The 19,846-nt window shown below is 46.3% G+C and overlaps 1 protein-coding gene across 2 annotated transcripts in view; it reads left to right on the top strand.

Moving 5' to 3' along the window:
* The window catches only part of TRMT10C (tRNA methyltransferase 10C, mitochondrial RNase P subunit), a 42,354-nt gene extending 22,757 nt beyond the window's left edge, over positions 1–19,597 (top strand). For both annotated transcript variants that reach the window (XM_086934471.1, XM_086934472.1), the window contains exon 2: positions 18,228–19,597. In XM_086934471.1, coding sequence (XP_086790597.1) covers positions 18,258–19,562 — 1,305 coding nt within the window. In that variant the 5' untranslated portion in view covers positions 18,228–18,257 and the 3' untranslated portion in view covers positions 19,563–19,597. The remainder of the gene's footprint in view (positions 1–18,227) is intronic.
* Positions 19,598–19,846: the final 249 nt, after the last annotated feature.

The raw sequence follows: 19,846 nt of genomic DNA, 5'->3' as shown, positions 1-19,846 counted from the left end.
AGTGAAAAATATCCGTCTCCCATCGAAGCCCGAGCTCCGGCAGATCCTCCCGGGGCACCATCCCCAGCCCTGACAACGGATAAATCAGAGACTTCTGTGGAGACTCAGTCCCGACGCCTCCCCAGACCAATCCAATTGATGGAGCAACACAGGAAGCGCCTCCCTCGGGGCCTTCAGATAAAACAAGGCATCATCTGCATACAAGGAGACAATATTACATGTGTCTTCCACTTGTATGCCCCATTGCGACATCTCCAGTCGGACCCGGACGGCTAAAGGCTCTATTGCTAGAGCAAAAAGTAGTGGCGAGAGGGGACAACCCTGTCGTGTACCCCGCCCCAACTGCAACTCCTCCGATCTGGCTGTTTCCAGTTTCACCCGAGCCCGGGGGAGTTATATAAAATACTGATCCAATGGCAAAAGTTTGGGCCCAGACCCACTACCCGGAGAACTTCCTGCAAATAACCCCAGTCTACTGTATCAAAAGCCTTGGCAAGGTCAATTGACACAAGCACCATCCGATCATCCAACCCCTGGACCTCATATATAATGTGATTCAAGCGCCTTGGGTTCATGGCAGTGTTACGCCCTGGAATAAAGCTGCATTGGTCTGGATGGACCAACTGCGTCAAATGCGGGGCCAACTGGGTGGCCAATAAATTTTCACGTCTGTATTGATCATGGTGATTGGGCGATATGAGGAAGGGTCAAGCTTGTCCCCCCCCCCCCCCCCCCCCCCCCCCCCCAACAGGTTTAAGGATCATGCAAATTTCCCCACTGGACATGCTCAGCGGGAGAGACCCAGTCTCAAAGACTTCGCTGTAGACCTGCACCAGGAGACGCGACAACGTGTCTCCAGACTCATGATGAAACTCCAGCGGGAATCCGTCACTACCCGGTGACTTGGCACGCGGCAGGCGGGCCAGGGCTGCCCGCACCTCGCCCACCGTCAGTGCCACATCTAGTTCCTTCTGGTCCGCTGTGGATATGGATGGGAGGGTCAGTCCCTGCAAATAAGGGGAATAAGAAGCCTCGGAGATGCCTGGGTCCGCAGTGTATACCTGCTGGGAGGTGGGATCAAGGGAGTCTCAAGAATCGCGTCAAGAATCGCGTGTTCCGAGTGGACCACAGCCCCATGGGCCTCCCGTAGAGCCACAATACGTATGGAGGATCCAGGCCAACAGCCGCCCCGATTTGTCTCCTTCTCTGTGGAGCCGCTGCCTATACTGGCCCAGGGTATACTTGTCAAGTCGGTCCAAAATATCATGAACCTTCCCAAGGGCCGCTTGCTCTTCTGCCCGCTGCAGGTCGTCGGAAGACTCAGCAGACTGGGCATTTAAGAGCCCCCTCCTCTGTCGCCTGCAAGTCCTGGAGAAGCTGCTTCCGGACTCCATATGTCAGTCCCATACAGGCTCCCCTCACCACCGCCTTTAGGGCCTCCCATTTAGAGGCCAGCGACTGGTCTCCTACCTCCCAATTAAGGTCTACATAGTCCTTTAGGGCCGTCTCAACATGTCCACTGGGAACCTCCAAGTACGTGGACGGGAAACCGGGGCTCCCCATCGCACCAGGCATGCCACTGGGGAGTAGTCGGATAGAAAGCGCGCCTGATCTGTCACTTCCATGGACATGTTAATGTACGCGTTAGCGACCAATACTCTATGAAGTCGACTGTGTGTATTATGAGTGGGAGAAAAACGTGTATAAACCTGCAGCGTCGGGTTGGCCTGTCGCCAGATATCCACAGGTCCTATGTTCTCCATGACCTCCTGAAGCTGTGCATTCATTCAGTGTTTTGTGCCCTCCCGCGGAGGAGACCTATCAAGGACCGGATCCAGAACACAATTAAAGTCCCCCAGCCAGAAAATTGGCGCCCCCAGGTCATCGATCAGAACGTTCTGTAGAGCCCGAAAAAAGCCCGGATCATCCACATTTGGTGCATATGTATTCAAGAGGACAATATCCCTTCTACATACTGGACTGCGAACAGGACCCCAGGCGCTACCCAAATCAGCACCCCTCTAGCATACGAAGAGTAAGAGGAGTGGAACACCTGGCCCGCAATTTCCTACCCAGCTTCTGCATCCCTTCATCAGTAAGATGGGTCTCCTGAAGGCATGCACAATCGAGACCCCATGCCTACGAAGCCAAGACAGTACTCTGTATCGTTTAGTGCAAGTACCTAGCCACCTCACATTCCAGCTCAAAAACTCGTACCCCATTGTCAACTATGTGTCCTGCCTCCCCCACAAACTCCACCCACAGTGTCCCTCAAGTCCCGTGCCCGACGTGTCATACATGCGATGCCTACAACATTCCCTTCCAACAACCCCCTCCCAACCCCATCCACGAGCAATATACTAGCAACAACCAAACCCGCCGGCCGATATGCCCTTCCCATGCTGGTGCCAGGACGTGCACAGCTTCACCATCCGCCACCCTAGCTAATCCTACCCACAGAAAAAAAAGAAACCTCCCGGAGCTTTTCTTTGAGTGCCAGAAAGGACTTCCGCTGCTCCTGGACCAATTGTGTATAGTCCGGAAAGATGGACCCCTTCGCAGTCTCAAAAGTGAGATCTGTAGACTCCCTTGCCGCTCTAAGGATGCAGTCTCTCTCACAGAAGTTTAGGATTTGGGCAATGAAGGCCCGTGGGGAAACACCAGGCCTCGGCGGTGGGACCAACGCTCTGTGGGCTCGTTCAATCACAAAGACGTCTGACAGGCCTTCAGTGCACAATACCGTACGAATCCAGTGCTCAAGGAAGCGTTCCGGTCTACCCGCCTCCGCCCGTTTTGGAATACCCAGCACTCGTATGTTACTGCGGCGTGCTCTCCCTTCCGCATCCTCTGCTCTCCTCTCGAGGGCCTCCGTCGTGGCAGAAAGTTGCAAGACTGTTTTTTTTTAGGGACGCCACCTCCCCATGCAGTTGGGTGATATTCCCCTCCGCATCCGTGACCTTGTCGGCCACTTTACGCAGGTCAGTCTGTAGGAGATTCACGTCGATGGACACCGTCTCGATTTGACGCTCCAAGGCCGAGTGGGAGCCCTGTATCGCTTTTAACAATCCCGCACGAGAGGGCTCCTCAGGCGTTGGGTCCCCCTCATCCTGTCCCAACTGACGCATGATTCTCTGCAAGGGGAGTCGCTGCGTAGTGTATTGCGTTATGGTGTTTGGCTGCGAAGCCCTGGGCGTTTTGTCCTTTCGCATCGTGGACATCGAAAAAGTCCCTTTCGGGCTTCCCTGACGACAAAGGAAACCCCCCTAGCTTCACGTCCCAAGCAGAGCAGATAAATGTCCCACACGTACAGGTCGCCATACTCCGACTCACCCTCAATCCGCCTCCAGGCTACCTCCGCGGGCCCCTTGCGACTCCGATGTCCGTCTTGGGATGTTCCTAACGACGGGGCCCCTCACCAACGCCACACCTGGTCAGGTCCGCTTCAGACGCACTCCGGTCAACCAGAGGACCCAAGAGATCTCCTTGGCAATCCACGGTATGCGGCAGGAGCCCCTGCACCCACTCTTCAGCTTACTCTGGACCTCACCCCATTCGGCCGGCCCTCAAGACCTCCCTCACCGTAACCACACTGGCAGGAGCTGTACAACAGGCCACCCGGGGCGTCACACCAACGGATCACAGCTGTATCTTCCTGATTACAGGCTACTCGAAGAGTCTCCTCCAGTTGTCCACCTCTCACATAGTCCCGCACTTCAGGGTCACAGGGCACACCCCGTGCCAGCTACCAGGATTCTCTGCCTCTGCATACAGTTCCAAGGTCTGGGCCCCCCACTGTCCAAGATCGTTGCAGCCCCAACGCCAGCTGGCGTCTCCTTGGAGAAATCGCCTCAGAAGGGCAGGCCCGCGGGGCCCCGGTCACCGACCCAGCCTCTCCACTTCACGTGTGGACCGGCTCTGAGGACAGCTTTGGCCCACGTCCCAGGCTCCAGAAGGTCTCAGGAGATGTCCTCCACGCCGAGGCCCCGACCAACAGTGGGCTCCGGGGCACCATGCACCAGCCTCTGGGGGTCCTGATGGCAGCAAGCCCCCCGCGTCAGACCACCTCTGTCTCATATGGGGCGGCTGCGAACCCTAGCCGCAGGCACTGCCCCCAGCAGGCTGCTCTCACCTCTACGGGGCCCCTGCCAGCGCAGGCCCCAATCCGCTCAAGTTCACCTGAGTTGGCAGTAGGCCCCGATGCCAGTGGCCCCCCGTTACTCTTCCACCGTCTTCTGCAGATGCAGGCTCATTCCCCGGTCACAGCTCCCGGAGGCTCAGTCTTTAGAATGGTGCAAAATTCACCCTCCTCCGCCAGGCACAGCTCGATCAGGGCCCGATCCGTCACCTCCTTCACTCAGGGGGGGCCCGATGTCAGAGGGCCTCCCGGTGCCTATCCGCCTGCAACTCGTGGCTACAGGCCCAGTCCCCAGCCTCAATTAGGAGCGGCCCTGTCCCTGACCGGACAGGCCGTCCCCTCTGCTCCGGCCCAGGCGACCAGTTGCCAGGATGTTCACCTCGGGCCTCCAGAGGCCCAGGCACCACTCCGGCGCCCCAGTCACCGCGGGAGGCCCTGATGGCAGTGGGTCCTCCCGCGCTAAGAGAGCTCCGTCGCTCGGGGCTAGATCTCAGCCCCCGGTATATGCAGGTTCGCCTCCGGGCAGTCTAGGCCAAGTTCTCCGCCGATCCGCCTCAGATCGGGACGGGGAGAGCCCAGTGTGAGGTGCCGGGTTTTTAGGAACCCGGTGGTGCCAGGGGATAACACCCGAAGACCTCGGAGTTCTCCCTGTTCCGGACCACAGAAACCAAGAGTCTTCTAGGTGAAGTCAGAGATCGAGTTTTATTGGCTGCAACCAAGTAACAAGCGTCCTAGAATTACAACAGTACGGGTCGTAAGTTCTCAGGAGACTGTTCGTTTTTACAGAACCAGCCTTCTCCTTATATACAGAAATAACAGCTGCAGGCAAGATTTCTTCAGTTTACAATACGGTCATATACATATTTCCAAAATAAGGCAAAAAGCACAGTCATGTCGGCCAACCCATATTTTAGATGTCCAGTTTGTGATGGATTACCCAGCCAGGCCCAGAACTCCCATCAGATATCGATGAAACCCCAATAAAATCAGGCACCTCCTCATCGTAAAACTGGCCATAAACAAGAAACATGGACAGGTGTATGTTTGTAGAAAACATGGTCTGTATGTAGTGAATGGTTTATGGCATGTTGTGCATTGATGCTATCTTACTCGGCCACTGGGCGAGGAGCTGCCCAAACAGGTTTGGCTGGAGGCAATGGAGTCAGTTTGGCCAGGTCACGGGGAAGTCAGCTAAGGTGGACGTGTCCTTTTAGATCAAGCTCGACCTCAATCAATTGACTATATGAGGGCAAGCCATAAGATGGATGCCTGTTCACAAAATGGAGTCCGAGGGTTCAGAACGGAAACCATGATTTAAGGGAGTTAGCATCGCTCAATCACGACGCAAATGCATAGGGATAATGTCCTAATCATTACCGGTCTGCCGATACCACATTCGTCATGGTACAATGATATTTTGTGACACGAGTGTCGGGCCTCAATACCATATTATAGGAGGGTCCAGAATTTCAGAACCACAAGTGCAGTTCGTGGACAACACAATTACTAGCCGATGGGCGCGTTAAGGATCTGAATTTCAGGATTAATGCAGTGGCCAGCAGGGAGCCGAAGGAGCTCACGTCCTGTCGCCATGCTGCTTGGCCACGACCCTCGCTGGACTCTATATTTATGCTGGCTGTAGAACTCTGGGCACTTTACCCTTGTGAACCAGTGCTCTTCCTTTTTAACATGGTGAAATTGGCATTCCCCTGACTGGCATATTTAACTTGCCCATAAGTCCCTAGTATATGGTACAAACGGTATCTAGGGTTTCGTTAAATGCCAGAATTGGACTGCAGCACCCATTCTGCAATCCACCACACGGACCGTGCCATTAGTAGCCTGGCTGTTGGAAGTTTTAAACTGCAGATTCAACTTGTAAAACAACCCCTTTTGACTGGTCCAAACCTTCTATTTAAATATTTATTAGTGACCCCTCTTAATGCCTTGTTGTCCATAATACAGAGTGCATGGCATCTAAAAGATGGGCACATAGGAATTTAATGTAAAACAAGTCCCTACAGTGAAAAAAGCCCCAAAAACTACATTCAGTGTAGCAAGGCTGGCTGTTCCATAGGAAAACACTAGTTTCTATAAATTTTGGTTGGGAAACAGAAAAATTATTAACCTTCTATATTTAATACTTATAAAAAAAATTGAATTCAATGGTGAAGGTGGATTCAAAAAAAAGATTAAGGAAAAGTTACTTTTAGAAAGTAACCCTTTCCCTTTCTAAGGCTTCTGTAGATCTTTTTCTAACTCGGTGTTGGATGTCTAGATTCAAGAATTGCATGACCCAATATGGGTGACGTCCCCTAGTCACAGCTTGGTCCCATGTAGGGTTGTAAGAGTACAAAAACAGAAAGTTCAATTTCAATGATCCAAGATTTTCTTTATTTTTCAATCTTATTCAATATTATTTAATGGTTTCAAAATTCATATCTTGCATTTTCAAAGCAAATTATTATGCATCCAGCTTTGTGTCCAAGAACATATTCATATCCAATGCATTTTGGCTGTTGAAGCCTCCATCAGGGATATAGATTCTACAACCAAAATAGATAAATCATGCATGAGGGTATTTAGGAAAAATACATCATTTTAATGGTTAAAGCAAAAAGAATAGTAATCATTGTATCAAGTTATATATCTACAACCAATAAATGTGAATGTTTAGATAGTGCAAGAATGAAAGTGAAAAGTACAGGTGATATAAAGGCACCACGGGTAATTCAATTGAGTTCTCCAAGTAAAAAACAAAAGATACGTCACATTGCAATCACCAAAATAATAATCAAGTGTGTCAGATGGTGCCAGAATAAAGGTGAAGAGCTTAGGTATGTAAAATTTCAACAGATCTATGCTATTCAATCGTCGTGGTAAGAAGGACATGAATATCTAATTGTGATCACAAAATCAATAATCAAGTGTGTGCCCAGATAGAGGAAAAAGAACATGTGTGTTCTCGATAAAGTTGCAGTGGAACGAATGTTCCATCTTCCGTTCGGTGCATATACTGCAATTAATTAAAAAACGGTCTAACTCTCCTACGTGTTATGGGAAGGAAAATAACTTACATGCAAGTGAACTTCAATCCTCGCTACGAAACGCCGTTCATCCGAGTAAACCGGCAGCCTGCATAGTCGCGTTATCTATTCTAGTGCTAAAATCGAGGTAGGACTTAGCCTTAAATCTCAGTGGGTGAATCGAACCTTTTCCTGGCGGCCATCTTATAATGGGGTCATAGTGAAGATCTACAGTATCAGTAACCGTGAGTTATTCGCGCTCTAAATGTATATAAAATGGAATAGCGACGATTTAGAATGACTAAGAGAATATCAATGATGTTCAAAATGAAACGAAGGGGGATTGCAGATTACGGTGAATTACGGCAGCCATCTTGGAACGGGTCATATCCCTCACTCTTAATGTGATATCCCTCAAACATAAAGATATATCAAAACGTGTTGTGTATCATGTACCTACAGTACGACTGTGGAATAATAATTAACAATTAGTATCTAGTGGAAAAAAGAATGAAAAAGATTGAAATGTGCAAAAGTTACACAAGTATACATTGGTGCAGATATGGTCAGGGCGAAAAAAGAGGATTAGCAAGCAATGTATCGTTTCATGTGGGTATATCATAAATCTATCAAAAAAACTACTGTTTCCAGTCCGGTCATTCATTCCAACTGGCTTCAATGTATCTAATTTGTAAATCCAGAAATTTTCACGTTGTAACAACTTCTTGTTGTTGTCCACACCTTCTCTTTTTGCTACATCTTCTAAGATTGTGTATCTTAGTTGACTTATGTTGTGTGATGCCTCATTGAAATGAGCTGCAATTGTCGATTTCATCTGTTTATTACGGATATTAGATTTATGCTCATTCAACCTTGTTTTTATCTTCCTCTCAGTTTTCCCTACGTAGCCTTGACCGCAGGGACATTTCAGTAAATAAATGACATTCATTGTATCACATGTAGCTGATACATGTAGTTTGATTTTATGTCCTTTACTTGGATGTGTTATAGAATTTGTTCTGATAATACTATTGCAGTGACTGCAATTATGGCAAGGTAATGTTCCATGAGATGTTTCTGTGGGGTTGTGTTCCTTAGGTTTTAATAAGCTTCCCAAATTTTTGGCCCTTTGATAGGCGAACAGAGGCATTTCACTGAAGATATTGTTGAAATCAGGCATCACACAACATAAGTCAACTAAGATACACAATCTTAGAAGTTGTAGCAAAAAGAGAAGGTGTGGACAACAACAAGAAGTTGTTACAACGTGAACATTTCTGGATTTACAAATTAGATACATTGAAGCCAGTTGGAATGAATGACCGGACTGAATACAGCTGTTTTTTTTTATAGATTTCTGATATACCCACATGAATCGATACATTGCTTGCTAATTCTCTTTTTTCGCCCTGACCATATCTACACCAATGTATACTTGTGTAACTTTTGCACATTTCAATCTTTTTCATTCTTTTTTTCACTAGATACTAATTGTTAATTATTATTCCACAGTCGTACTGTAGGTACATGATACACATAACATGTTTTGATATATCTTTATGTTTGAGGGATATCACATTAAGAGTAAGGGATATGACCCGTTCCAAGATGGCCGCCGTAATTCACCGTAATCTGCAATCTCTCTTCGTTTCATTTTGAATATCATTGATATTCTTAGTCCTTCTAAATCGTCGCTATTACATTTTATATACATTTAGTCTGCGAATAACTCACTGTTACTGATATTGTAGATCTTCACTATGGCTGTCAAGGGTCCTCCCCTGTAGAGGAGGATGGATGCCCACAGGAGCAAAGATGAATGTCCCACACACTTCCAAACAGCAACGACCCAAGTGAGAAGAGATAACTCACTCAAAGTCAGTTGCTCCCAAAAAGTGTGGGGACATTTCCCAGGGAGTATACCACTCTCCCCCAGCAGGGACGATGTAGCTGCAGTCTCGATGGCAGGAGATGGCTGGAATCAAACATACAACAGTACTAAACTCACTAGTAATTTACAGGACTAATACACAAGTGTTCAACATAGAATTCCACTTACCTCACCAGGTGAGCGTCAGGGCTTAAGCAAGCAGTCAAGTCATGAACCAGGAGGTAATGAAGGGAACCTGGATGACTACTCAGCAAGGGATACCTCCAAGTAAGAAGGTACACTATTCCAGTCCTGCTCCTAAACTGAAGACAGAGCAAGACTGGGCCACCAGAGCAGCAGATGACCAGCTCTTATCACTTATGGAGCTAAGGACAAAGTGACACGGCAATAACTCCCACTTCCGACTCATAAACTAAAGACAGAGCGGAGTGGGTAACATAGAACACACACCACGTCCCACTCTTGAAACTTATGGCGGAGCGGAGCGGGTGTACACACAACGAGACAATCCACGGCTTACGCACAACGCGTCCAACTCGTAAGCTGAAGACAGAGTGGCGCGCATAGACAATTACAAACACAACAACTCTAATGCACAAGGAAAGCCTCCGTCCACTCAATAACAAAAGCCCGAGTGGAACGGAGGGGAAAGAATGGCTCGAATACGAACCAAACAACGAAAACTGGGCGTGAGGGACAGAAAGTCGAAAATGCGGAAAAGTGTGTAAGGCACCGGGGGAAAAAAAGGAGAAGCGGGACGGGAGTAGGGAGACTGAGTATCGAGAACAGGATGGATCGGGAAAAGTCGGGTAAAGGGAAGGGATACCGGGAATCCAGGACAAATGCCACGGGCTCAGGAATCAGAGGAACAAGCGGGAACATGAAGGCAGACAGGAACCAAGAACGCTACGGGAACCTCACCAAGCAGGACGCTGAGTAAAGGGGGCGTGGTCACTAACCAAGCAGTAAGCCAAGCAATGATTCGCGGGTGAGACTCCCTTTTCAGTTAGTTAGGGAGCGTCTCAAAGTTCGGAAACACAATGCAGCATGCTACTTAGGGAATGTCACAAAAGACCTCATGGAGTTCAATAGGTAATGCGGAAAGGAGAACTCCGATTTAGCTCTGGGGAATCTACGTTGAACACTCATTTATGTGGTCAAATCCGACCACCCCTAACAGTTCTCCCCCTCAAACCCCTCCCCCCCCCCTCCCCCGGGGCCGGGTTTCAGAGGATGCAATCGGTGGAACCTCCTTATCAATCTAGGAGCATGTACATCCTCAGCAGGTTCCCAAGTCCTGTCTTCTGGGGGATACCCAACCCAGTCTACCAGATATTGGAGTTTTCCTCTCTGTCTTCTAGAATCTAGGATCTGTTGTACTTCGAATTCTTCCTCACCTTCTATCATTACAGGAGGAGGAGGTTGTTCGGGTTTCAGTGGGGGAATGTATTTCTTGAGTAGGGAACAATGGAAAACAGGAAGGATCTTAATTTGTGAGGGCAACTGCAATTTGAGAGTAACTGGGGTTATGACTTTGTTAATTGGATAGGGACCAATGAAGCGAGGCTGTAATTTCTTTGATCCAGGAAGTCTGAGGTTTTTGGTGGATAACCATACTTTTTCACCTACATCATAGTGTGGTTCCTCTCTACGATGTTTGTCTGCCTGATGTTTCATGTTTTCTTTGGCCTTGTTCAATTCTTAAATGGCGTTTTCCCAAACCATCTTTATGTGTTGATGATGTTCTTTTAATGCAGGGATCTTGTCAAGATCATTTGGGAAAGGGATAGGGAGGAACCCTGGATGTTGTCCATTGTTGAAATAAAAAGGGGACACCCTATAGATGAATGTGTTGCGTTGTTGTACGCGAATTCGGCCAATGGTAGAGCTTCCAACCAAGTGGAAGGTAAACTGGTCAGGAGCTAACGTAAATATTGCTCCAGTGTCTGATTGGTCCTCTCAGTTTGTCCATCAGTCTGGGGATGATAGGCTGTGGACAATCTGTGATCCATTTGCAACACTGAACACACTCCTCTCCAGAATTTGGAAACAAATTGAGGGCCCCTGTCCGAAAAAATAACTGCTGGAGTACCATGTAAGCGGATTACCTGAGCTAGGAAGATATGTACCAATTCTTGTGACAATGGTATCTTTTTTAAAGGGACGAAATGGGCCATCTTGGACAACATGTCAACTACTACCAGTATGGTATTGTATCCCTTACTACTAGGCAGTTCGGTTATGAAATCCATACTTATTGTATGCCAAGGTTTAGGAGTAGCTGGTATGACCTTTAGCAGTCCTGTGGGGGCGCAATGGGAAGCCTTTTGCCTAGCACACACTGAACAAGCTTTAACATTAGCCGTTGTGTCTTTGATTATGTGATCCCACCAGAACCATCTCGGACATAAACTAACCGTCTTGGCTGTTCCTGGATGTCCTGCAAGCACACTGTTGTGACCCCATTCTAGGACTTGTGTTTGTAAGGGGGGAAAGGGTATGTACAATCGGTTGTCATGGAAATATAATCCTTCTTTGATGGTATTCAGTGAATTCTTCATCCAGTCTTGTTCATTGATCAATGCATATTGTTCTCTTAAGATTTCCAAAAAGGACTTGGAGTGATGTTCTTCGGCTCCAATGATTTTATGTTCTGGAATAATAGGAAGTGCATTGTTTGTGTGCTCTATGCTAGGGCTGTTTATTCTTGAGAGAGCATCGGCCTTGCCATGTTGGGCTGCAGGTTTTTAAGTGATTATAAAATCATATTCACTAAAGAAGGACACCCAACGCATCTGTCTTGGTGTAAGGGCTTTGGCAAATTTGAAGAACTGTAAATTCCGATGGTCAGAAAAAATAGTGATGACGTGTGGAGATCCTAACAGGTAGTGTCTCCATTCCTGAAAGGATAGCTTGATGGCAAGGAGTTCTCTTTCGCCTATGGTATAATTTTGCTCGGCAGGAAGCAGAGTCTTAGAGAAGTACGCCACAGGATGTAGTTGCCCAGTTCCCGGGTCTCTTTGTGATAAGATAGCTCCAACGGCTGATTGTGAAGCATCAGCTTCCAGGAAAAACGGTAAAGTCTTGTCGGCATGACGAATAATGGGGGCAGACATGAATTTATTTTTGAGGTTGCGAAATGCCTGTTCCGCTTCTTCATTCCAAGAGAACTTGGTACCCTTCCTGAGTAATTTAGTTATAGGGACGATGGTGTCCGAGAAGTGATCTATGAATCTTCTATAGAAGTTGGAGAATCCTAGAAAGGACTGCACTTCCTTGATTGTGGTTGGACTGGGCCAATCCATCAACGCCTTCGTCTTCTTAGGATCCATATGGATCCCTTGGGGTGATATTACATAACCCAAAAAATCGATGGTATCAGTGTGAAAAGTGGTTTTGTCCAACTTGGCGAACAAGGAATTTTCTTGCAGTTTTCTCAGCACTCTTTTGACATGTACCACAAGTTCTTCTTCAGTTTGTGAATATATTAAAATATCACCAATGTACACAATGACTAAGACATCAAGACATTCTCGTAGTACTTCGTTGATGAAGTATTGAAACGCTGCTCGCGCGTTACATAATCCGAAGGGCATGACACAGTACTCATATAATCCAAATTTAGTGCGAAACGCAGTTTTCCATTCGTCGCCCGATTTAATCCGAATTAAATGATAGCCTCCTCTTAAGTCTATCTTTGTGAACATTTTTGCTCCTCGCACTTGGTCCAACAGGACAGGGATGAGTGGCAATGGATATTTATTCTTTATGGTAATCTTGTTTAAAGCCCGGTAATCAAGGCATGCTCTTAAGCCGCCCTCCCGTTTCGGGATGAAAAACAAAGGCGAGGACACCGGGGATGTTGAATGTCTGATGAACCCTTTTTGCAACATGTCATCCAGATAGTTTTTTAAGTATTAAGTTTCGGCTGAGGTCAGAGCGTATATCCTACTGTTAAGAAGTTCCGCCCCAGGTATCAAGTCAATGCGACTATCGTATGTATGATGTGGGGGTAATTTAGTGGCTTCTTCCTCATTGAACACTGCGTTGAATTCTGCATAGATTTCTGGTATCACAGATGCTACCGCTAAGGACTGGACGGTGCAACACAAAGGGTGTAAACTGTCACTGGCTTCTTGATAGCAATGAGTCATGCAGTAGGGCGACTTCAGCATCACTGTTCTTTCTATCCAATCAATCGTGGGATTATGGGTTTGCAACCACGGCACTCCTAATATAGCTCCAAAATTAGGAGTGTCTATCAAGTCAAAGGTTATCTGTTCGGAATGCCCATTACCACATACCAAGAGAAGGGGAGGTATCTGGTGACTGATCAACCCCGATGATAGTTCAGAACCATCCACTGACTTAACGGGTTCAGGCCTATTTTTTGTCACGAAGGGTATGTTCATCTTATGGGCTAACTGTATGTCAAGGAAATTTCCAGTCGCTCCTGAGTCTAGGAGTATAGACATGTTATGTCTGTCTTGATTGCTGATCACGAGGGTAATATTCAATAAGAAATGTTTCACTGGTCTAATCAATGTCTTTTGGTTTTGAGAGATCTGAAAAAGGGATGTACTTGAAGAATCGATCCCCTCATTCTTCAAGCTTGGTAGTTTTCCTGAACACTGGCTATCTTCTTGGAAGAAGTAGAAGGACGATTGGGACCGTCTCTAGCGTAATGGCCACTCTTGCCACAGTATAAACACAAGTTGTTCTTCCTTCTTCTGCATTTTTCTTCCTCTGAGATAGGGCCTCTCACCCCACCAATTTGCATGGGTTCAGGCATGTCCTTAATCTCCTTCTTGTCGGGTCTCTGTACCACCATCTTGGGAAATCCGATGTGAGTTTTTTCTCCTTCTCTCTCGTAGTCTATAATTCAGCTTCACGGTAAGCTCAATAAATGAGGGACAATCTTCAGGCGGATTTACTATTTGCGCCAGTATGTCTTTCAATTCATCAGATAATCCTCTGTAAAATAACGATGTTCTTTTCTCTTCTGGCCAATATGTTTCGGCCAATAACCGGTTAAACTGTGTTATATATGTGAGGATCTTTGGACTCCTGTTTTAGATCAAGCAGGGCATTGTCACTGGCTTGTATATATGCGTGTTTGGAAAAAAGACTTCTAAACTTGAGCTGAAAATCATTGTAGTTGTATAACAAGGGATCGTCAGTTTCCACCAGAGGGACTGCCCATTCTAAAGCGTTTCCTCCTAGATAAGAAATAATAAATGCTACTTTTGAGTCATCGTCTGGGGAGGCAGCCGGCTTACACTTAAATTGGAGATGACACTGGGTCATAAAACTATTGAACTATGCACTGTCTCCTGTGAATCTTTCTGGCATAGCCAAGGGAACGGTACTAGGTGTATGGACGGTGACTTGGACAGGAGGGACTACGTTTGATGCATCAACAGGGGGACTGACCATGGTTGTTTGCGCAGAAAAAACGGGCTGGTTAAATATACTTTCTCCTGGGAACTGCACCTGTCCCACCCACAGCCCTTGTCTCTTGTGCTTGTAAGTGGGTTACTTCTGCCTGTAACTTCATATTTTCTGTTCGTAACATGGCCACTTCCTGTTGTAATCCTGTTACTACTGTATTGATCTCTTCCATTGAAGGGGTGTGTTCAGAGATACCCGTACTCAGGTCTGTATTCATCTTTGCTCAGGTGGAATATATACGTGGGCTTGGCTTTCTGTCAAGGGTCCTCCCCTGTAGAGGAGGATGGATGCCCACAGGAGCAAAGATGAATGTCCCACACACTTCCAAACAGCAACGACCCAAGTGAGAAGAGATGACTCACTCAAAGTCAGTTGCTCCCAAAAAGTGTGGGGGGAATTTCACAGGGAGTATACCAATCTCCCCCAGCAGGGACGATGTAGCTGCAGTCTCGATGGCAGGAGATGGCTGGAATCAAACATACAACAGTACTAAACTCACTAGAAGTTTACAGGACTAATACACAAGTGTTCAACATAGAATTCCACTTACCTCACCAGGTGAGCGTCAGGGCTTAAGCAAGCAGTCAAGTCATGAACCAGGAGGTAATGAAGGGAACCTGGATGACTACTCAGCAAGGGATACCTCCAAGTAAGAAGGTACACAATTCCAGTCCTGCTCCTAAACTGAAGACAGAGCAACGCTGGGCCACCAGAGCAGCAGATGACAAGCTTGTATCACTTATGGAGCTAAGGGCAAAGTGACACGGCAATACCTCCCACTTCCGACTCATAAACTAAACACAGAGCGGAGTTGGTAACATAGAACACACAACACACACGAATACACACACCACGTCCGACTCTTGAAACTTATGACGGAGCGGAGCCGGTGTACACACAACGAGACAATCCACGGCTTACGCACAACACGTCCAACTCGTAAGCTGAAGACAGAGTGGAGCGCATAGACAATTACAAACATAACAACTCTAATGCACAAGGAAAGCCTCCATCCACTCAATAACAAAAGCCCGAGTGGAACGGAGCGGAAAGAATGGCTCGAATACGAACCAAACAACGAAAGCGGGGCGTGAGGGACAGAAAGTCGAAAATGCGGAAAAGTGTGTAAGGCACCGGGGGAAAAAAGGAGAAGCGGGACGGGAGTAGGGAGACTGAGTATCGAGAACAGGATAGATCGGGAAAAGTCGGGTAAAGGGAAGGGATACCGGGAATCCAACGGGGAATCAAGGACAAATACCACGGGCTCAGGAATCAGAGGAACAAACGGGAACACTAAGGCAGACCGGAACCAAGAACGCTACGGGAACCTCACCAAGCAGGACGCTGAGTAAAGGGGGCGTGGTCACTAACCAAGCAGTAAGCCAAGCAATGATTCGCGGGTGAGACTCCCTTTTCAGTTAGTTAGGGAGCGTCTCAAAGTTCGGAAACACAATGCAGCATGCTACTTAGGGAATGTCACAAAAGACCTCATGGAGTTCAATAGGTAATGCGGAAAGGAGAACTCCGATTTAGCCCTGGGGAATCTATGTTGAACACTCATTTATGTGGTCAAATCCAACCACCCCTAACAATGACCCCATTATAAGATGGCCGCCAGGAAAAGGTTTGATTCACCCACTGAGATTTTAGGCTAAGTCCTACCTCTATTTTAGCGCTAGAATAGATAACGCGGCTATGCAGGCTGCCGGTTTATTCGGATGAAAGGCGTTTCGTAGCGAGGATTGAAGTTCACCTGCATGTAAGTTATTTTCCTTCCCATAACACATAGGAGAGTTAGACCGTTTTTTAATTAATTGCAGTATATGCACCGAACGGAAGATGGAACATTCGTTCCACTGCAACTTTATCGAGAACACACATGTTCTTTTTCCTCTATCTGGGCACACACTTGATTAATGATTTTGTGATCACAATTAGATATTTGTTTCCTTCTTACCACGACGATTGAATAGCATAGATCTGTTGAAATTTTACTCACCCAAGCTCTTCACCTTTGTTCTGGCACCATCTGACACACTTGGTTATTATTTTTGGTGATTGCAATGTGACGTATCTTTTGTTTTTGTTTGAAACAGTGAACCGGCTTTAACAAAATAATTGTCAATAGTACCTTTGGGAACTCCAACTGCGGCCAATGCAGATTTGCTTTGTGTTTTCCTGGTGGTCATCATGGATTCCCGGTGGGCAACGTCCGTCGGAAGTAAGTTGGTGGTATTGGCCCGGCCAGAAGGGGTGGCCCGGTCCCGGTCTTTCCGGTCCTCGAACGGCCTCAAACGGCCCGCTCTTCGCCCCGTGCTGCGTCCCGCGGGAAGGTGCGGGGTTAAATAGAGAGTGTTGGGGGCGGGTAGAGACACCAGCTGCGCTGTGGTCGTCAAAGCGCTGGGAATGCTGGGTCTCGCAGTCCCGCCCCGGTCCCCGCAGGCAGTAGTCTCTGCTCCGGTGCTCCTGTGGAACAGAACTCCTCCGGTAGGCAGGCAAGTAAGGCGGAAAAGCAGTGGCAGTGAACGGCTATGCAGGCGGTACCCGTGGAGCGGGGGCCGCGAGCCGCTTTTAGCCTGCGGGAGTGCTGGGGGTGGGAAGAGACACCAGCTGCGCTGTGGTCATCAAAGCGCTGGGAATGCTGGGTCTCGCAGTCCCGTCCCGGTCCCCGCCTTTTTGTGACACAATGGATAACTAACCCCACGCCCACGGTAGCCAGATGGCTTCGGGACCTGTTGGAGTGGGCATTAGCAGAGGAACTGTGTCTTAAAAAAGCCCGAACTGATGAGAAGATCAAGGAGGACTGTAGAGACTGGGTGGACATGATGCACCAGGTAGCAAGTGACACACAGATGGCCGAGGGCGATCGGTCGCAAGGGACAACTGGGCAATGGGAGCGAGGAACCTAAGCGAGCTACTAAGTGACATATAGAGAGTTCTGTACTGGTGGGGGAAGTGGTGCCCAGGGTTGTGGTGGTGTTGTCGTTGGTACTATACTTGACTTAACTGCTGTCTCTTTAAGGGGTGGCAAATCTGACTGTGTGCACGAGGGAATTGGTTTGTTTCCACTTTCCACTGTATGTTACTTGTGCAAAAACCTAAAGTACACATGTAAAATGTTAAAAAACTATGCACCTCCCTCCTTTTTGTTACCTATGTGTCATTAGGATTTACTACATTCATCATGCTATTTAATATATTTTCATCTGAGTTGAATAAAGATCTTCCCTCTGCTTTTAAAATATGTGTTGTCATTAGGTAACTGGCAAATGGTGAAAATCCATTCCGCTCATCCTCACCACTCACTGAATTTAGAGTGTTTTGACCAACACATGATCGGTTCGGGGGAAAATAATTTTAGAATTATTGTTTAGGGACATTTAATGAACTAACCATGTAGTAAATGTTGTTACTGTGTTGATGAAGTCTAACTTGGAAACCATTTTCTTGCCGATGGCTAAAGTGCTAGAGCTATGGTAAAGTCTTTGCATGTCTTTTTATCTTGACCACCGTAACCTACGTGTTGCAACGTACAAAAATAGTACAGTGTTACCTAATCCTTTGAGAAATGGGACACTGACCATTACAGTAAAAGTTTCCCTCTTGTTAGCTTGAGTGAATTGTAGTTAACACATTGTAAGAATGTGATTTTAATTTTTTCACATTTTTTGAGAGCTTCGAGTACTAATTTATTTCCTGTTCTTTGCTTTTTTGATTTTGGCAGGAATCTTTACGTGCCATATTGCCTTTCACAATGACACTCTTGAGCACACTTTTGAGGACAATAATTCGCAGGGCTGCTCTATTTCCCACGATGCAAGAAGCAACAAGGAAGGGTTTTCTTGGTAAACGGACTTATCAACAAACCACAGGTCGAAATTTGTGTTTGTCACTTAACCTAATGAAAGAAGAAACCAAATCACACCTCCCTCAGGAGATGGACCTCGATGAATGGAAAACTTTGGCGAAATCTGACCCTTCAGATGACGATGGCGAAATACATTTAGATCAGAAAGATGACCCTTTGACCACTATGAGAGAGTTGGTAGAGATGTGGAGGCTAGCAGGCAAAATGGTCCCAGAAAATATCAGTGAAGAGCAGTTGAGAATACTTATGGAACTGCCCACAAAATCATCCAGGAAGAAATTTTTAAAACACTTATCAATCAAGGAAGGTCATAAGAAATCCAGGAAAGAAAAGAAGGAAAAGTTGAAGGAAATAAGGAAAGAGGAATCTGAACAGACAGTAGAAAAAGAAGATGAAACTGACAACCGGAACGCGTATTTCTTGCAGTTCTGGCGTAAGAATATAGATAACCAGTACAGTAGCAGGGCAGCTCAGGCTATGGTGTTTGGCCAGCCATTAATATTTGACATGTCCTACAGTAGCTACATGTCACAAAGGGAACTGGAGAACACCGTGAATCAGTTAATGGAAAGTGAAGGCTGGAACAGGAAATCACCTGACCCTTTCCATATTCACTTCTGCAATCTTCAGAGAGAAGGATCTTATCATAAAGAATTAGAAAAACGCTACCAAGGTGCTTGGGAAAGATTGTTTTTGACCAGTACAGAGAAATCTTACATCGATATTTTTCCCACACATGAACTTGTTTATTTGACTGCTGACTCTCCCAATGTAATGAAGACATTTGAGCATGATAAAGTTTACATAATTGGCTCTTTGGTGGACAAGAATCAGCAGACTGGACTATCTTTGGCAAATGCAAAGCGTTTAAAACTTGCAACTCTTAGACTTCCGCTTGAAAAGTACCTGCAGTGGGAAATTGGTGCTAAAAACCTCACCCTGGACCAAATGATTCGCATTTTGTTGACTCTAAAAGACACTGGGGACTGGAAAAAGGCTTTGGATTTTGTCCCAAAAAGAAAACATGATGGTTTTGTAGATCCTTCACAGTACCAAGGCAAAAACACTGTTCTAAAAAAAAAGAAAGGTTATGACTTTGGTACTAGTAGCAAAAAGGTTTTAAAGACTTCTCCAAAGGATGCAACTTTGAAGCCTACACAAAAGAAATGGTGGGAAGAAGACGACAATTAGATCTATTTAAATTCATTAAATGTATTCAAACGAAACATTTCTAAAGGTATCATCATTGATCTTAGAGGAAGTACATATGAAAACAAACGTGTGTATATATGTGTGTGTGTATATATATATATATATATATATATATATATATATATATATATATATATATATATATATATATATATACACAGAAAAAACGTAGGTTTCAGGCCTTATATAGTTAGGAATTAGCATTTTAAAAACCTTTAAAATTCACTCAAAAAACTATACGTTTTAGGGGTGTTATAGTTAGC

This window comes from Lissotriton vulgaris, chromosome 8 (genome assembly GCF_964263255.1).
Source record: "Lissotriton vulgaris chromosome 8, aLisVul1.2, whole genome shotgun sequence".
NCBI lineage: Eukaryota > Metazoa > Chordata > Amphibia > Caudata > Salamandridae > Lissotriton > Lissotriton vulgaris.
The sequence above is the reverse complement of the archived record's forward strand: the minus strand, read 5'-3'. Positions and strand labels throughout refer to the sequence as shown.